The 19490-nt window shown below is 47.1% G+C and overlaps 2 protein-coding genes across 7 annotated transcripts in view; one reads left to right on the top strand and one right to left on the bottom strand.

The window, feature by feature from the left end:
• CYFIP2 (cytoplasmic FMR1 interacting protein 2) overlaps positions 1-19490 on the bottom strand; it is a 112418-nt gene that overhangs the window by 30622 nt on the left and 62306 nt on the right. For all 6 annotated transcript variants that reach the window (XM_065874235.1, XM_065874231.1, XM_065874234.1 and 3 more), the window contains 3 exons: positions 7072-7215; positions 5447-5537; positions 4487-4617 (listed from right to left, as the gene is read on the bottom strand). In XM_065874235.1, coding sequence (XP_065730307.1) covers positions 4487-4617; positions 5447-5537; positions 7072-7215 — 366 coding nt within the window. The remainder of the gene's footprint in view (positions 1-4486; positions 4618-5446; positions 5538-7071; positions 7216-19490) is intronic.
• Positions 17313-17996, top strand: FNDC9 (fibronectin type III domain containing 9). Its single transcript, XM_065875449.1, has one exon. It carries the CDS (start codon positions 17313-17315, stop codon positions 17994-17996), a length of 684 nt encoding a protein of 227 aa, XP_065731521.1.

Raw genomic sequence — 19490 nt, 5'->3', positions numbered from 1 at the left:
GGGACACTTGTTTGAGCAAGTCACAAGAGCATCAATCATACAGGAAAAAGAAAGGGTAAATACAATAAACCTGAAGAACTTCTGCTCATCGGAAGACATGCCACAGAAATATATTTGTAATACATGTATCTATAATATATAAATCATGTCTACCAGTCAATAAGGAAAAGATAACTCAGTAATAAATAGGCAAAAATACTGAACAACATTTCACAAGAGAGGCTGTCCAAATGGGAATGCCATATGGAAAGAGGCTCAGCATTATTAGCCATCAGGGAAATCAAAATCAGAGTGAGATATCGCAACATATCCACCAGAACGGCTATGACTGAAAAGACAGACAAATCCAACCGGTCATGAGCGTGTGAAGAAAAAACACTCTCATGCGTTGCTGAACGGGTGTATACACTGGTACAACCACCTCGTATAGCTGTTTGGTAGTATCTACTGAAGCTAAACATATGTCTACACATTGATCCAACCATTTCACTACTAGATATTAACCCAATAAAAATGAGAGCATACATCCACCAAAAGAAATGTATAAGAACATTCATAGTATCTTTATTCATAATGGTATCAAGCTGTAAACAATCCAAACATACATCCACAGTAACATGGATGATTCAACTAGTCTATGTAGTGGGAATACTGCATACTCCATACGCAGTTGACCCTGGAACACATGGGTTTGAACTGTGTGGGTCCACTTATTCACGGATAGTTTTCAATAGTAAATACTGCGGTACTACAAGACTCGTGGCTGGTTGAATCTGCAGATTGGAACCATGGATATGGAACGGCAGATATGGAGGGCCGACTGTAAAGTTACACACAGATTTTCAGCTATGCAGAGGGTAGGTACCTCTAACCCCCACGTTGTTCAAGGGTCAACTATATTACTGTACGCTTGTTAGACCTTCATTAAAAACACCAAGCAAACAAACAACCCATCCCATAGGGATATACATGTTTTCCTGTACTGCTATGGCACCCTGAATTTTTTATAAACACCGAACTTAAAGAAGAAAATATATCTTTGTCCAGACAATCAATCTTTTCAATTTATATTCTTACCATCCACAAATCAATGATACACTAATAATCTGTTAAAAAAAAAAAAAAGGCAAGCCACAGAGTAAGAGAAGGTATTTGTAGCATATATACTGATATGGAACCCACCACAGGACAGAACCCTGCAAACATTAGAAAGAGACAACACGAGTGGGCAAAAGGCTTCTTACTTTGTCCTTTTCAGAGTCCTTCCAGTTTCTCTGAAACTACGATATAACTACTCATATTTTTTAAATTAATTTAGTTCAATGATAATCATGAATTTATTTCCCTTGTAAAAATTTCGACATTCCAGATACGGCAAAAGTTCCTGTTGACCTCTAATCTTAGCTCCCTCCCTCATACCTAGAGAAAAATGACTGAATTATTTGGGATGGTTTTCCTAGATTTTTTTTCCAACGCAGGGTTATTTTGTGAGCTTTATTTTGCTTATTTTACTTTATGGCATCATAATGTGTGCCTTGTGTCGGAACTCACTTTTTTTCCACTCAGTATTATGTCTTTCACCATTTTCTATGTTGTATGTGCAAAGCCACTTTCATTGATTGTTACACAGTCCTCCAGAGCACAGATGTTCCAGTTTAAATCGCCCTTCCTCTACAGACATGTATTAAGAGTATCTCCTTCCTCCCTCCCTCCCCTCTTCCTATCGTTTTTTTATTAGTCCTCCTATTTAATGAGAACAATCAATATGTCATTTGAATATTTAATTCCAGCTTCATAAATTAAAAAGCTCCTGCCTCATTCTAATCTTGGAAAGCATTGCCTTAGCTTGGGGATTTCCCCAGATGTCTAAGTAGAAAGCAGAGTGCACAGCTTTGGGGAGCCCTGATTCTCTCTATGTCCCCTCCCCACCCCCATCCCCCCAAGGACTGGGATCAGTACCAGAAACGTTTGCTTTTGTTCTTTCACCTCTGCTGCTGATGTGCTGTGTGACCTCAGGCAAGTTGCGCCCTCTCTGGTTCTTTACTTCCTCACTTATGCATAGAGGGGGTTGGGACACATATACTGTTGGAGTCTCTCTCAGCTCTGAAGGTCTTTGATGTGAGTGTCCTGTTGTCCTCTGCGGTATATGCAACCGACCACCTAGGCAGGGATGCCTGAGACAGAATTTTCCTTTCCTTGTAGCCTCATCCACAGTCTGCCTCTTGGGGTCTATACAGGGGAAGCTAACCGATGCTCCACATGAAAGGCGGCGCTGACGAGAGACGCTAGGAACTGAGGCCTCAAGGACCCGCCCTCCCCCATCTCCACGTCTCTTGGTGCTCCTCTTCCTGTGGCCTTGAGCGTTTTCGCCTCTCCCCTTGCGGAGCACAGGCTCCGGACGCGCAGGCTCAGCGGCCATGGCTCACGGGCCCAGCCGCTCTGCGGCATGTGGGATCTTCCCGGACTGGGGCACGAACCCGTGTTCCCTGCATCGGCAGGCGGACTCTCAACCACTGCGCCACCAGGGAAGCCCTCGCCTATGTATCTTATCCCTGTGACTTCTGATGGCTACGTTGCCATAGCAACCAGGCCCACTGAACCATGTTAAAAACCAGTTAGCCGGAAGAGGAACACTTAGCTGTCTCAAGAGTCCATCTAAAGGGGCACAGAGAGGCTATTACTCCCCACAGAAGAAAGGCACATCAGGCTGTGTTTCAGAGACCGTCAGGTGGGAAGGGTCTGAGAGAGCAGCTGGTCCACATCCCTGGCTGCAGAGCTCACTCGGTTCGAGGCAGGAATCCTCTTGGGCTCTTATTCTAAGATCTTGCTCTTACTGCTTCCTTCCCACCTCTCTCTACCTTTGTTCCACCTCCTTCCAAATTCCTTCCTTTTCCTGCCCTTCTCCCTGTGCCTCCTGCCTCCAAGACGACCCCTGGACTGAACAGCTACAAATAGCCTTGCCCTTCACTCACCTTCCAGCTGCTTCTTCTCCCAACAGGTAAAGGGCCTTTAAGAAAGTAAATCAGACCCCCCCCTCCCCATCTCACAGCATCCTAAGGTTTCCCGCGGGGCCCACGCGGCCCAGGACTGAGGCCACCCACCTCTCTCACCTCAGCCCCCACCTGGGCGACATTACCTCTTCACTCCAGCTCACTCCAGGGTTCTCTCCATTTCTGAAAGACCTCAAGCTCCATCCTCTCCGAAAACAACACAGCCTTCCTGGCACCTGTGACTCTCTATCTGTCCTGTTTCTCTGTTTATTCTTTCACAGCACGTACCATCTGCATTCACATCTCTGGCTGTTTACTGCTTCAGTCGCCACCCTCTCCAGAATACAAATGGTAACAATTTGTCTCTCTCATTCATGGCCATTTACGCACCACTTAGGACTGCACCTGGCACCACTTAGAAAGCGGGCTCTCAATACCCTTTTGCCGAATGTGTGTGCGGACAGAGGAAGGCAGGAATGGATGCTGAAAGATGCTCCTGCTGCGTCCTGAGGATCAAGCAACACCCCTCTGCATTACCTTCCACTGCGCCGCTGTACCAGTCACCACGCGCCTGGAGGGCTGGGCCCACCTGTGGACGCCTCATGGGACCAGAGCAAAGTGGAGAGCGCTGGGAGTGTGTGGAGAACGCAGCCTCTGTGAATAAGCCATGAGGGCTGGCCCGGTGGAAAAGAGTGCGCTGGTTCCGTGTGGTCCCGAGAGGTGGAAGCACAGGGACTCGTGCTTTTGCCCATTACGCTAACTCTGACCAATTATTTGGTTCTTACTGTACTCACTTTATATGCCTTATCTCCTTTCAGCCTTTAAACTGCGCTGCAGGGTAGAGTCACTGTCTTCCATCACAACAAAAGGAGACAACACTACATGCCCTTCCCTTAGCCTGAAACAGCTGTCTCTAGTTCTCCACCAGGCCAATTCCTGGTCATTTTCCAAGTCATCTCCTCAGAGAAGTCCTCCCTCACCCTCAAGACCACACCAGGTTTTAGGTTCCCAGCGGACCGGACCTGGCACTCATCCCTCGCAGCACTTGCTGTGACAGTAAACACATTGTTTCTGTGTAAACACTTGTTCAGTGCAGGTCTGCCCTCCACCATCCAGGACACGAGGTGGGGCCAGCTACCGCTGCATCCCCTAGTGCAGTGCCCAGACTGTGGCAGCCAGGAGTTAACCACGTGTCTAGGGAGTGAATGGAAAACCCAGGCTCCGAAGGACTGCTGAGGCCCTGCCGCTAGTGGAGGGGGTCTGGGATGGAACCCAGGCCTGTCTGACTCCAGGGCCTGCTTCCCCTCAGTGTCCGAATGGTCGGAGTGGTCTGAATGGAATGGAGAGGAGCGTGTGCCCGCCCTGGAAGAGCACAAAACTAAGCTGCAGGGCTCCTGGGCGGGGTGCGCTAGAGGGGCCTCGGGCATCTGTTGAGGTTGGGGGGGGGGTCCCTTCCATCCTCGAGACATGCCAGTCCCTCGGGGCTCAGGACTCACCAGAGCTTGCTCGATAAGCAGGCAGAACAGGATGGCGTTTCCCACCTCCCTCAGACTCTGGAACACGTCGGTTTTGAGCTCTGCGTACTCGATGATGTCCTTCAGCTGGTGGTGGAAGAACTCCAGGATCCCTGGGAGATGCAGGGGGATGGTCAGCTGGAGGTTCGTGCTAATCACTATCTGCAGGATGTCACGTAATACTCATAACGATACCAGGGACTAGGCACAGTTACCCCCATTTTCAAATGAGGCTCAGAGAGGGTAAGTGGCGCGTCCACACTCACACAGCTAAGTGGCGCAGCTAGGAACGAAAACTAGAGCTTTCGGCCCCAGCCCTTTCCTCCTCTGATTCACACTGACCCAGGGCCGGACATCTTGGTATTCAGAAAAAACCCCTGGGGCCAAACTCCTACTCTCCACCTTTCCCCACCCCTCAGGCCCTAAATTCAGTCCACGTGCTTTCACTGTTAGGAAAGGAAAGACTTATTTCTCTGCGCAGAGGTGGAGCGGCAAAAACTCCTATTTCCTGACTTACCTTAGAAATGTCACTTTGTGCCACACCTGGGGCACCGGCCTCTTTCAAACAGACACATATGGAGGAAGGAATGTAGACGTGCTGAACTAAGGAAGGCCTTTACAGCTATACCTCGCTATTCATGATTTAACTGTTCTCTCATTTGTGGACCTCTTCCAGCTTCCGGGCAGTGCTGTGAAGCAGGTCCAGTGGGCATCATTTACTTTCACTGATGGAAGATGATACTATTACTCAGGGGGATTAAAAATGGTCCAAGGTGATTCAGTGGCAGAGGTAGGGTGCAAACCCAGTGCTCTGACAGCTTGCTGCCATGTTAGAGAAGCAAATACTTCAAGGTAGATGGCCAGACTCTCCTTCCACAGTGGGATGGGTCTGGACTATTTTCCTATCACCGCACCCAGCCCCTGGTTCCCCTGGTCACCAACCTGGGGAGCCGTACTCATGCCGGGGCAGGCGGCATATCTTGGGCATGACCTCGATCAGTGTTTTCACATATTGGAGAATGGTCCCTTGGAGCTGACGAAAGAAGAGGACAAGATGAGTGAAATAATCCACCGCTGCTGCATACGTGTATCTTGGGGCTGAACGCTGGGCTACTGGGGCATATGGAGGTTCTGTTGAGACCCGTGGGTAAGTGCTATAGACTGAATATTTGTATTCCCCCCAAATTCATATGTTGAAACCCTAATCCCCAGTGTGATGGTATTTGGAGATGGGGCCTTTGGGAAGTAATTAGGTTATGAGGGTGGAGTCCCCATGATGGGATTAATGCCCTTATAAGAAGAGAGGGGAGAGAGAGACATCTCTCTCGCTCTGCCATGTGAAGACACAGGAGAAGGCAGCTGGCTGTGAAGTAAGAGGAGGGTCCTCACATGTTGCCACTGTGATCTTGGACTTCCAGCCTCCAGAACTGTGGACAATAAACATTTGTGGATGAAGCCAAACGGTATATTTGTTACAGCAGCCCGAGCTGCCTAAGACAGCAGGGCACTGCTCCCTGAGAGGAGAGGCAGGCTCTCTCCCAAAGGTGGGGGGCAGCCTCCTTGCCCTTTGTAAGGAAACATGGGCCTTTGTAAGACAGAAAAGGGAACGCTCTCAGTGTTACCTTGGGCTTATAGACTTCAAGGAGGGCAATTTCTAGGCATGGGGTCCCTTCTGGGGTTGGAGTACTTACATGAGATCCAAACTAAGATCTAAAATGAAATGGGGCCAGGGAGCTATGAAGACTGAGACAATATATAATTTAAGCATGGAAAATTCATGGCACATTCATCCCTCCTGTGTCCCAGGCAGACATCGTTAATCAATTACCACATCTTCCTTCTTAAATTTAGCTTCACAATCTGGAACAACGCCTGGTTATACACAGCTGCTACCAGAGGACTGGAGTTAAGAGGTGAATCCTGTTTGCTATTCCTGACATGGATATGCATTAATCCGTTTCTCTTTTGTCATCTCAAAATTTTAAGAAAATTTGTTGAAATGTTTCAGCCTTGCTGCAGCAGTGTCCTGGGGAATTAAATGAAGGTTCAGATGGCCATACTTGGGGTGGACATAGAATGGTGGCAAAGGTCTATGGAATTCCCTCGAGGCCTGCGGAGTATTGGTAGCACCAGTCATCAAGAAATTCCAAGGGGGAGAAGCGTGGTGATTTATTAGAGATGTCTGCCATGGGCATGGGAGGGAAAATGGCAGCACATGTGTCATGGATTTGTCAAGCTCAAATTAGATAATGCAGCACAGGAGATGGGTATGAGCAGTCATTAGTAGGCCTTCAAGTCAAAATCAAGATTGCTGAGTTCAGTTAGTAAGTACTGGGAGTGAGCTCAGCATCAGAAAAGGAGAGGCAAAGCCACAGGTCAGAAGATGCACTGAAATGTTACAGAGTGATAGGTAAGAGGAATCAGGGGATAAGGGCAAAGGATTCCCTGGGTGATTCCTCTAGACAGAGCTGAAGAGCCTGTGACTTGATTTTCCAGGCCAGGTAAAAAGTGAAAACAAGCCTCATTCCTCTCAACCCTTACGGCCCGTCCCAGGCCCCCTTCCTTACCAAGCTCTTGACGATCTTCAGCAGTTCCTCCATGACCACAGCGATGCCCTGGTAACCCAGGAGTCTGCAGATGGTCTTGAAATGAGGGGGTCCCACGAAGTTCCTATAGGAGCTGTAGATGTGGCTGTAGGCAATGTTGAGAGGCTGGAAAACAGAGGATGTGGCCAAGTCAGTGGCAGAGAACTGTGAGTCCTAGCAGGAGGTGTTTCAATCATAGAAAGGATAGAAACTTGATATCCTTGTTCTCTCACTGGGGACCTCTATGAATACATTTTGCAAGCTGCTCATAGAGAATGGTGGTCAGTGACCACAGGATCCAGCGAAGGTCATCAGATGGGGCAGCAGTTCCCTAACAGAAGAGGAGAAAAGGCCTCCAGGTAAATATATTTTTAATAGGACTCATGCTACCCACAACTGTCCACACACAAACCAGGACTTTCACAATTGAGCTATGGGATGAGGGTAAAACAAATGACTTCCTTTCTCTAGGGGTATTTTCAGTACTAGGAACTGGCTGGAAAGACCATGTAAGAACTCAACAGCTGCTTCAACATTGCCTTCTTTCTACGCTGAGGCGCCTCCATCTATCACAGGGAGGCGTCTTGGGGACCAAGAGGCCTGGGAGGCAGGAGACCCCTGCTGAGTGCATGGGAAAATCGCATTGGCTTTTTGAGCCTCAGTTTCTTCATCTGTGAAATAAGGGGGTTGGATTACAACAGTGGTTCTGTAGCTTTTCGATTAGCAATTAAAACAAAAAAGATGCCACGGAAACAAGCACATGAAACAGACAGAAGCAGAGTTGCTCTGATTGGGTGCTGGTTGGGGGCCACCTTCATTGTCCTCTGGACCCCATGAGACACCATCACTGAATTAGTGGAATCTCTTTAAGATCTTTCTGTCTGAGAATACAGGGCCAAAATAAAGGGCTCTGAATTGGTCTCACCTAGCTGGTGATACACTAAGGTTATCATTGACTTTGTTTTGAAATGCTGCCACTTACGGAGCACCTCATGCCAGGCTTCATGACGCCCTCCAAGTGCATTTTCATTTAATCCACACAACCAATGTATGTGATCCGTGATCCGTGATCCATACAATTCTTGGCCCTAATTCACAGATGAGGGAACTGAGGCTCAGGGTGGTAAGTAGCTTGCGCAAGGTCACACAGTTAATTAGGTAACTGAGCCCTGATCTGAACCCAGGTGGCTGTGATTCCAAAGGCCATGTTCTTAACCTCTACCTACAATGGTGAACTTTGGAAGCTGAATTATTACGTAAACCATAACCTTTTTTTTTTTTTTAAGAAAAAACTTCACTTCTAACCTTAGTTCTGAGTATAATTTTCCTATCGGGAATTGTAAAAATCTTGTACACAGAACATGCAAATATGGAAAGACCACATCTGATATTCTATTAGCTGAAATTCTCTATAAGCTGGCTAATTAGAAATCCTACATGAATTAAATAGGAACTGTAATGATGCTTTTGGAGTTCTGCAAGATTCTCAACTCTGGAGCCATCAAGGGAAGATTTAATTATGTTCAGTCTAGGTTTTGCATTAAGTACGTTTTACTCTACACGAATTATTCTAAACTTTACAAAACAAGCATCACAATTATAGTACCCTTGAATAATGAGGATACACGAGGAACACAATTAGAGTGCCCACTAATAACAAGAATTCGTGAGGAATCAGAACACCCACTCATCCAGCAGGTTGAATAATAGTTCTCTTGGTAAGCTAATGCCTATATATGGGGAGGCCTGGAATGTGAGAAAGCAGCGTTCTGCACTCAACACTGGTGTGCTGTCACAGCAAAACTTTGCCTGAGCCTGGGGGAGGGATCCCTTGCAGGTAGTTACTAAAGATTTCTAAATGGTATGGGGCAGCAGTGGTTTATGTAAGGAGGGAAAATATAACTGATTAAAAGCATGATGTTCACTGAGTTGATGGTCAGCAAATCCTGGAGTATATGAATTGTTGAGTTTGATTTAGTCAACCATGGGGCCAGCCCATGTAATTTTCTGTGTATGGAGCCAACCATTTTACTGTCTCTGTAACAGGCCACCCTGCCAAACAGGGCTGGGACCAGGGAGAGGTGAGTGGGGTGGCGCTAGGGCACACGTGGTACAAGGTACTCACCCTCCCAAGTGAATGCAACTTAGTTCTGGCCCTGTAATCAAAGGCCCACTCTGTAGTCTCCTGTTTCCTCTCCAAGGATGAGGCGGGTATAAAACAAACACCAGATACACCATGGCTTACCTCTGGTCGGGGAAGGAGAGTGACTAGAAAGGGGCATGAGAGAACTTTCTAGATGATGGAAATGCCCTACATGTTGACTGGGTTCTTGACTACACACATGTATACATTTTTCAAAATTCATGAAAGTATATGTACACTTAAGATCTGTGCATGTTATTGACTGAATAGTTGTGTCCCTCCCAAATTCTTATGTTGAAATCTTAACCCCTATTGTGATGGTATTAGGAGGTGGGACCTTTGGGAGGTAATTAAGTCATGAGGGTGGAGTACTCATCAATGGGATTAGTGCCCTTGTAGGAAGACACATGAGAGAGCTCTACGTCTCTCTTTTCTCCATCATGTGGGATACGATGAGAAGAAGGCTGTCTGCAAACCAGGAATTAGGCTCTCAACAGACACTGGATCTGCTGGCACCTTGATCCTGGACTTCCCACCCTCTAGAACTGTGAGAGATCATTGCTGTTTAAGCCACCTAGTTACCGTATTCTTGTTATAGCAGCCTGAACTAGGACAGTGCATTTTATTGCTTATGATTATACGTCAATAACAAAAGTAAATTAAAAAGCCCCCTGGGCTGTATCATAGCCTAATTTACTTCCCAACATTTGCTTTCAAAGATAAAAAAACATGATTTGAGTTTCTTCCCAAAGAGGGTTGCAGCTTAAGCCTGCACAGGCATGTAAGAAGGATGACTGGGCTGTGCTCACAGCCTGAGGCGAGGGGCCCCTCATGGACTCCCAAGAGAGCTGCCTCCTCACTCCCCACCCACACCAGGTGCTGCAGCCTCTCCTCTGAAACCAGTAAAGCTCTGGGCATGTTCAGTCTTCTTTCAAATATCCCGTGAAAGGAACTTTTGAGCAGCAGGGAGCTTTCAATGGATATCCCTGGAGGGGACGAAAAGCAATCAGCTACTTTTTTCCCCCTGTATGATTCTCTGACTTATTTTCCTGCTTTGTCTGAGTCCAGAGTTATTTACTGGGGTGGGCACACCTGATTTCAAATTCCAGTTCCATCAATTTACTAGCTAGATGATCTTGAGCAAATTACTTAAACTCTCTTAGCCTTGGTCTTCCCTAAGTAAAGATAATAATACCAACTCCTGTAGGGTTGTTGGAGGTTTAAATGAGATGACATACATACGGCACTTGGCATGGTGCCTGGCACGCTGGAAGTACCCACTGAAATAACAGCCCTTCATATGCCTTCGTTTTGGTAATTTGGTAAGTAAAGACTGAAAATACAGCTTCCTGGTCAAATTTCCCCCAGCAGCTTCGGCTACAGTCATGATCCCCTGAATGTGGACAGTACATCTGTGGGGTACAATTTCATACAACACGGTGTATCCTACACAGTGATGTGACAGAGGGTAGAGCTGAGACCAGCTGACGGAACATACCCAAAAATGCAGATTTTGCTCAATATTTAGAACTTTATAAAAATAGGAGCTGTCCAACAACAGACTGTGCTGGGTAAGGACGGAGACACATGACATAGGGGTGTTAGAAGGGAGACCTGCCTGGAACAGAGGGTTGGAATAGATGTGTTATTAACTCCCCTCTGAAGTGCAAGCTCCAGTGTGGTCCTCCGGGCGCTCATCTTTCTTAGCGGTCTTCTTAACCCCCACTCCCACCCAAGGAGTTTCTAATATAAGCCTCCCTTAGCACTTCCTGGCAAGCACAAATAAAAATATATTTGGGTAGGTGGAAACTGTTCAGCAGCTCTCCCCAGTTCTAGGCAGAGAAGAAGAATTGTGGAATTGTTGTATCACACACAGGGCTTAAAAAAAAATCCCCCTTACAGACCCGCTCAATGCACATAGGAGGCCTCTTGTTGACATTCCTCCATCAGTCTTGGATTCTGGTCTGGACCATTCAGGCCTCAGTTGATGGCCCAAGGACCAGCATGAAATGAGCAGAATTCAAATCCTCCTTCTAAGTGAGCAAGCTCCCCTTATTCCCCAACTCCCCCCACCAAAAACACACCACACCCATGCAGGAGGAAACACATACACATGCCGCAAAGTACATGCACACACACCCACGCAGGGCACCCATCTGACCTGCTGGCTCAATAGGAGGCTGGGCCCTATTGAGAAAATGTGGGAATGTGGGAGCCGGGGCATTTTCTGAGGTTTGGCAAAGAAAAACAGGAATGCGACATGACTTCAGACGTTGGAAACCTGCTACAAATCTCTTATACTGAACCAATCCTGCTAGCTGACTCAGGCTACGATCAATGTCTGCCTTTCGCAACTAATTATGTACCCTGTTTAGGATGTCTCACTTAAAATCAAGCTTGTTTAAATCGATCTGCACAAAATAGACACCTTTATGAGATCTCAAGAAATCATCCTGATTCAGGAATTGGAACATATTATTAATGTGTGACACTGATGCACATTTTTTTTAAAGGCGAAACAGTGTGTGTGTGTGTGTGTGTGTGTGTGTTTGGGGTTTTTTTCCTGGCTGCACCATGAGATGTGTGGGATCTTAGTTCCCTGACCAGGGATTGAATCCGTGCCCCCTGCATTGGAAGCGCAGAGTCTTAACCACTGGACACCAGGGAAGTGCTGGTGTGTATTTTGAATACCCCTGAGGTCGAATCAAGGCTCATACTAGGGCAATGTTTAGATACCGATGATGACACTAAACAAAAGACCAAACCCACAATCTCTAAAGACCAAAACATTACTGGGAAGTTATTGGTATAATTTAAGGAATGATTTGTGCCACAATCTATATCACTTGCAAGGCTGTTTTATGATAGACTCTCTACAAGTTAATTACTTAGACATATTTTTAAAGTTTCCACTCATATACTAATTTCAGTTACTAGACCAGTTGCTAAAGGCTTTTTACATTTAATATTACCCCTAAGTGACAGAGCTCTTAGGCAGGGGTACTTGGACTCCAAACTCCGGAAGAGGAAACACTTGCTGACTGCATTTCTCCAAAGGTAGTTGATGTTTTCGCTGCTTCTGCTGGCTACCTTCGGGTGGCTGGGTGTTTCCTCTGAGGTCTTTTAATTCCTTGCCTGTTCCTATCACCCTGGAATCCACCAAATTGCGAAGTCCTGCCTCTAGCTCTCTGACAAGTCAACCACAAGGCAAAGAGCTGCTACTGACCACCTATGACTGAAGGTTGACCCAGCAGTGCGGCAGTGCATCAAGGAGGCTGGCCAGGAGCTTGGGCTCTGGACCGACAGACCTCAGCGTAGGGCCCTGCTCTGCCACAGCCTAGCTTTGTGATACTGGTCAAGTTACTTAATCCCTCTGAGCCTCAGTTTCTCCCTTTGTACAATGGTGATAAGACGGCCTACCTCAAAGAGCTCCCCATGGGTAAAATGAGAAAATACATTTTCTCGTTCACTGAAATGTTCTCAGTGGTTATTTCTGTGTCATAGGATTTTTGATTGCTGTCTTTGATCTTTCTGATACTCTTTATGTACAACGAGCATGTACATTAAAAAAAAATAAAGCTGTTTTAAGGGGAGAGAAAAGGAAGGAAGCACCAGGCAGAGTGCAAACCTGATCCATTACAGCCTCTGGATGAAGCTATGACCAACTCAGGAGATGGCTCTGACCCACGGACATTTTCTTCTTAATAATAAAGTCTACTCTTCCTAAGCTCAGCACTACAGAGATGGGTTCGTCTCACTGCTACAACATTATCAGGTGGGTAGTATTGATATTTGGCCTAGGAAAGTCAGAAAATTTGTCCAAGGCCACAGAGTCAGGATTTGAACCTAGCCTGGGGACTTCAGCCCCTGGGTGCCAATCAGCTTTGGGACCAAGGTATGCTCTCTCACTGTCCCTTCACTGCCACCTTCAGGGAGGGAGCAGGGATCCCACTCTTGGCTGGTTTCCTCTGGCAATGATTTACTACTGGTGTAAACCAACCAGGGACCACCTGGCCTGACAGCTGAAGAGGCTGCCACTCAGGTGACTGCAGAAGAGTCCTGCCTAAAGGTGAAGACAGTGAGCCTGGCTGGGGTGCGATCTCCTGATGTCCCCAGATGATCTGTCTCATCCACAAGGGCTCACTGGTTTCTCTGGGTGCTGCTGGGGAATGGTGATGGCCCAAAGGAGCAGGATAAGCCCTGGACTTGGAGGCAGGGACCCGGGTTCCACTCCTGGCTCTGCCACTAATCAGTCACCCAGCCTGAGGAAAGACATCCCTTCTCTCCGGATCTGCGAACCAAGAGGACTTCTAGGCCTTACATCCTCCAAGCGTCTCAACTTCTCAAATAAAAAGCCAGGGTGAAAAATGGCATCCAGGAGCATTAAAAATAAATTCTTGTTTTCAGTGGCAAAGGCTTGAGCTCCATCTCGTCACTCCACAGGCCCCCTAACGCTGGTATTTTTATTCCCCTCAAAATAACCTTTTCAAAAGGCATCTGCAAACTACTGCGTTGGCCTTTCTGTGGAGAGGACGCTTTCATGCTCTGCAGGGAGTCGCCATTAGCATGCATTACAGCAGATTCTAGACAGACCCCTGCGAAAACTGAATGCCACGGGAGGGAAGCACAGAGCAAGTGTCTAATTGAGGGACACCAGGCATTCCGAGACCCCACGCCCTCACAGAGACCCTTGACCCAGGGAGGGTCTGTGACTCACCGGGCAACTCTTTATAACTTTTTGATTATCACTGACGTGAATCAAAAGGAGACCTTCATGGGTCCACTTGGATACTTTGGCCAAGAACCAAGAAGAAACAAGATGACTTTTAAAAATGCCTAATTTGTGTTATATGATTCAGGTCTAAATCCATCGGAGCTAGGGCTGCTGTAACAAATTACCACAAACATGGTGGCTTCAAACATTCGAATCTCTCACAGTTCTGGAGGCCTGAAATCAAGGTGCTGGAAGGGTCATGCTCCCTCCAAAGGCTCTAGAAGAGAATCCTTCCTTGCATCTTCCAGCTCCTGCAGGTCCCTGGCAGTCCTTGGCTTATGGCAGCATCACTCCAATCTCTGCTTCTGTCTTCACATGGCTCCTACCCTTTGCATCTCTCTGTGTATGAACCTCCCTCTCCTTTCTCTTATAAAGACACCAGTCATTGGATTTAGGGCTCCCCCTAAATACAGGATGATAACATTTCCAGATCCTTACCTAATTAAATTCACAAAGTCCCTACCTCCAACTAAGGTCACATTCTGAGGTTCTGGGTGGACCTGAATTTGGTGAGGGGTAGGGGTGGGGAATGCTCAAACCAACTCAGTACGAGTGTCCTGGCGGTTCAGCAAGCCTCACATGCGTTCAGGCCTGGGCAGGGGGGTAGCACTCATGTTTTCTACCTGACATCCTGATCTAGCCCAAGCGATCAGCTTTACAGATGATGGAACTGAGGCCCAGAGAATAAGTGTCTTGACCAGTGGCATACAACTAGGTAATGCCACAGGAGGCAAGAGTAAAGAAAGAAGAGGGTGTAGAGGTGGGTAAGGAAGTGGGGTGGCAGTGGGGTGAGAGGGGATGAGGATGTAATTACCATTTTACTTGTGGGAAAACAAGAACGGCAGCTTTGCATTTGCAACCATTGTCCAAAGAAGGTCTAGATGGGGAAAAAAATGATAACTAGCTTATTAGAGACCCAATTTAGGAGACTTTTAAGAATTAGTACCACCCTGAGGATCAGTGTGCAGGGGACTGTTTGCCTTTTTTTTTTTTTTGGCCAAAGGAATGAGAGCTCCTCTCACTGGGCAAAAGCCTTTCCAGACTGGTCCCTGAAACATCCTGCGTACAAATGCCTGCTGGTTGCCATGGTGAATGAAACTGATCTGAAGAAATGAATAATGTGAGCGTTGGGGGCGACAGTGGAATTACTCACACAGTGGTGAGAGAGACATCAAGTAGAGCCCAGAGCGGAGGAGGGAGAAGGCAACATCCTTCAGCTTTGGTCCACTCTGCCTCTGAGGGCTGCGTTCTAACCGGATCCACTGTGAGCATCAGGTAAGGGACACAAATGGCTCTTCTTGGAAATGGAAATGGCTTTTCCTTTCACACTGCCTGGAGGAGGGCCAGGCAATGGTAATACGAACAGCTAAAAATAGGGGGGATTTAAAAACAGAAGCAGTGGAAGAAAAATAAATAATGGGAGACATTTAGTCGTAAAAGCTCTGAATGCTGCATCTTGACGGAAAGCTCTTCAAAATGTCTGCTGTAGAAAACTCAGTCTGCAAAGACAGCCAGCACAGATGTGAGGCAAACAGAAGAGATTCATGACAAGAAACAGCATTCCTGATCACTCCTGATGGAAGGGTTTATGAGGGCTATTGCCTCTGTATCGTAAGTAATGAATTAAGCTCTTTTCATTGTGGTCCCTATTTATAGGGGTGTGGCGGGGTGGACGGGTGTGTATGAGAAGGAGACCCATGGAGGGAGCGCAGATACTCAATGTGTTCTGCAAAGACTCTGGCTGGAGGGATCTGAGCACACCTGCCTTGTCCCTTTCATCCCCCATTTTTCTGGAAGAAAATTTCTAGCCAAACGGAAAGGAACTCCCCTTCCTGAGCATTTTAGTTCATTGTCATCCATAGAGAAGAAAAACAAGGCCTGAAAAATCATTCACTGCTGGGCATCTTCCTGTAGCTCACTTCCTCTAGGAGCACGGGCACGAACACAGGTGGTTGGAGGGAAGCAGGGAGGAGAGAAAGCAGCTCGTAATCGCAATCAGTGTGGCTTAATGTCCAATTCAGGTTAAAATCTGATCGACTGTTTTTTACTCTGTCATTGCAATCTGAAATGAAACCTTCTGCATTTCGTGTGGAAGAGGAGGGGCAGAGAACTGAGCTGGGTGAGATCTATCCGTAAACATACACAGGTTGACTATGGCTGTCTCTGAATTTTAGCTCAGGGGAAATTCAGTAGAGGAGAACAGTATCTCTCAAACACATAGAATTAAAAAGAAATGAAAAAGCTTGAAGATGGCGCACTTTTAGCAAAGCGAGAGGGCTGGCAATCTGAAGAGGGCTCATTTCACGTGTCAGGAAAAACGGCAACTCAGTCTTGGTACCAGCACCTCATTTTGCAATAACCTTCTACGACTAAACCCGGCAGCCTTGTCTTTGTAAATCCAGTGGTTACGTGGCTTTGGGTCTTGTACCTGTTAGCTGATTGCTCCTCTCAGATTGCTCATTTGTAGAATGGGAATCCAGTTCACAGGGTGTGATGAACAAAGGATATTTACTCTTATATGTTGAGCTTCTAGTGACCTGTGACATAGCAACTGCTCGCTATTGCTGGTTATTACCATCATTAACAGTCACAGAACCAGCAGTATCAAACAGCAGCAGTTATGCTGGTATTTGGAGCTGATTATCTTGACCTAGTTGTGAAACTAATTTTCTGGGTAATTCGGCTTTGAAAAAAGCTAACGAATGGACAAAACATGAGCAGAGGCTTTGGGGAGAAATCAGCTGCCGCTGAGTGATGATGCAAATCTCTGGCTACGGGCAACAGCACTTGGAGGCTAAAAACACAGTGGCCAGAATGTTCTAGATGAATGAGCTCACAGCACTTGGGGCAGAAACAGGAGTTCCAGAGGGAAATTTTAGGTGAAACAACTGCCTGACCTGGAGGTCACAGACCCGTGGTGACTCACGTGGGGACTCTGAGGCTGTGCTGATTTGTCCTTTCACTGCCTTTTTTCCCCTTCTTTTTTTAAGGTTTGGGAACAATGTTGTATTTAAAGAATCTGAGCCACGGCAGGATGAGGCTGGGGGATGTGCGTGCAACTCTTTTGGGCCTAATGGCCCCCAGCTTTGGCATGAGACAGCCCTGATTTGAACTGTGGTTCTGCCATTTCTCGGCTATGCCTAGCTGAGCACTGTCACCTCTTGGCCTCCATCTCTTTGTCTGTAAATCGGCGTCAATATTAGTCCCCATCTCGAATGCTCAATGAATGGTGGCTATGATTATCATAAATAAACACTTAAATGAGGAGATGACACTCTTCACTTTGATTCTGGTTTCAGAATCGAGATGAACATCGAGGTTGGGAACGTTTCTTATACGGGAGCCATCATTTCCTGGTCGTCCTCGGAGCCCTGCCTGGAGGACTATTACCATATTATGTATAGGCCCAATTGGAACAGCATCTTCTCTGGCTATCTTCGCTACAGCTTCCACCACGAGGAGAAGGTGCCTCGAACAATCAGCTCCGTGGTGCTGGAACACCTCACCCCTTCCACTCTCTACTTCCTGTGCATCAGCTGCAAGAAGATCCTCTTCCCCTACAGGCACTACTGCACCATGTTCCACACCCTGGATAAGAGTCCACTGGCTGCGGGAAGTTCCCTGGTGGACCCCCAGATCTCCCTTTGGGTGCTGATGGCCATTCTGCTGGCCTGCTTCACAGCAGTCTTAGCCTTCATCTGCCTCCAGTTCTGGTGTATCCGTTGCCATGAGCCTCGATGGTCCTACAGAGCCGGCCTCATGGAGGAAGCCAACGGCCTGGTAAGATGGCCAGAGGAGGCCCCGGGTCTGGGTCAGGGGGAGGAAGACCTGCAGGGGCTCCCCCTGGTGGAAGTGCCACGCAAGAACTCCGGAGCTGACGCGGAACCAGAAGCCGCAGCCGCAGCGGAGGAACAGGATGCCCCCAACGTGGGTGCCCTGAAGAGGGAGGGCGGTGTTCATCCTGCCGCACTGCCTCATTTTGGGGAGTGAGAGGTGGAGGGGAGGCAGCCCACATCAGGTAGCTTATAGCCCTCCACGCAGCAGGTCTCCGGTAAAATCGCATCTGTAGACTACCCATTCGCCTCCCCTCAAATGTCAGAGCTCTGACACATGGACCACCTGGTTGGATGAATGCCCTTTGGCAAAGCTTCTCTAGCTGGAAAACATATAACCCCCTGGTGTGCAAAGGGAGGAACACGGAATCTCTTAGGAGTGTCCGTTAAGGGTAGGGTGTCTCAGTTAGGAATTAAAAGCATTTATTTCAATATTAAAACAACCATGAATATATTATGGTATAGAAAGTGAAATCTCATGACTTAAATAAAGTACAAAACTTTCAGGAAATTTTTGAGTTGAAGATGGGCTCTTGAGTTATGCTTTCAGTCAGCTGAGGCAAACGTCCAGTCTCCTCTGCTGTTGAGGGGGATTATTTTGGAAAGATGTGAGAAGCCTTGCTCTAGAGTGTTTTCCAACTTTCAGCCAATCGCACACCACTTTGTACCCCATCTTCACCTTTTTTTAAACCACAGACTATCTTTACGATTATTAACAATACCTTTTCTTTAAATTGACTCATTTTTTAAACTTATTTTAAAACATAGTCTTATGCTACTCCCCAAATGAAAAACCAGCACCCTCCTGCTATAAATAGAAGGGAAGATACATAATAAATAGAATGAAAACAAAACAATACTAAATTTGACTTGGATACTATTGCCTACTAAGGACTCTGAGCTCAGGGCCTGCTCTCTCATCTCTGATCAAAAGGGAGATTAGGGCTTCCCTGGTGGCTCAGTGGTTGAGAGTCCGCCTGCCGATGCAGGGGATATGGGTTCGTGCCCCGGTCCGGGAGGATCCCACGTGCCGCGGAGCGGCTGGGCCCGTGAGCCATGGCCGCTGGGCCTGCGCGTCCGGAGCCTGTGCTCCGCAACGGGAGAGGCCACAAGAGTAAGAGGCCCGTGTACCGCAAAAAAAAAAAAAAAAAAAAAGGGAGATTAGCAGTCGTTGGAAAGGTATTAAAGACATATTAGCACCAACATAAGACTTGCTCCTTGGTATAATCAGCAAGGTTTGAAAAAGTATTGCAAAGGGAGTTACTTTGTGAGTGACTGTTAATTCATGCCATGACTGCGACTGTCTACAGTGCTGTCTGTAAAGGTTCCCTGATTTGAGAGAGTTGCCTTGACCAGACTGGCTGCTCTGGAGAAGACACCTGTACTCTCTCAGCATCATCCTAAGACGTTCTAAGCCCCACATTCAGGCCCAAGTGAAAGGCACTCATCTTGGTTCCTCACACTTCCCAATCTAGGGCTCCCGACCTAGAGAAGCACCTTTTCTAACCATGCTATATTTATCCAGTCACTTCTTCTTCTAAGTCCCTCTGTGCTTATTTTGTGAAAATGGGGTCAAAGGTGGCCATTTTTCATCCATCACACACAAAAAAATCTTGGCTTTTTTGCCGTTGTTGTTGAGCTATTGCACCCT

Source organism: Phocoena phocoena, chromosome 3 (genome assembly GCF_963924675.1).
Source record: "Phocoena phocoena chromosome 3, mPhoPho1.1, whole genome shotgun sequence".
In the NCBI taxonomy this organism is placed as follows: domain Eukaryota; kingdom Metazoa; phylum Chordata; class Mammalia; order Artiodactyla; family Phocoenidae; genus Phocoena; species Phocoena phocoena.
Note: the sequence above shows the minus strand (reverse complement) of the source record. Positions and strands in the feature narration are given on the sequence as shown.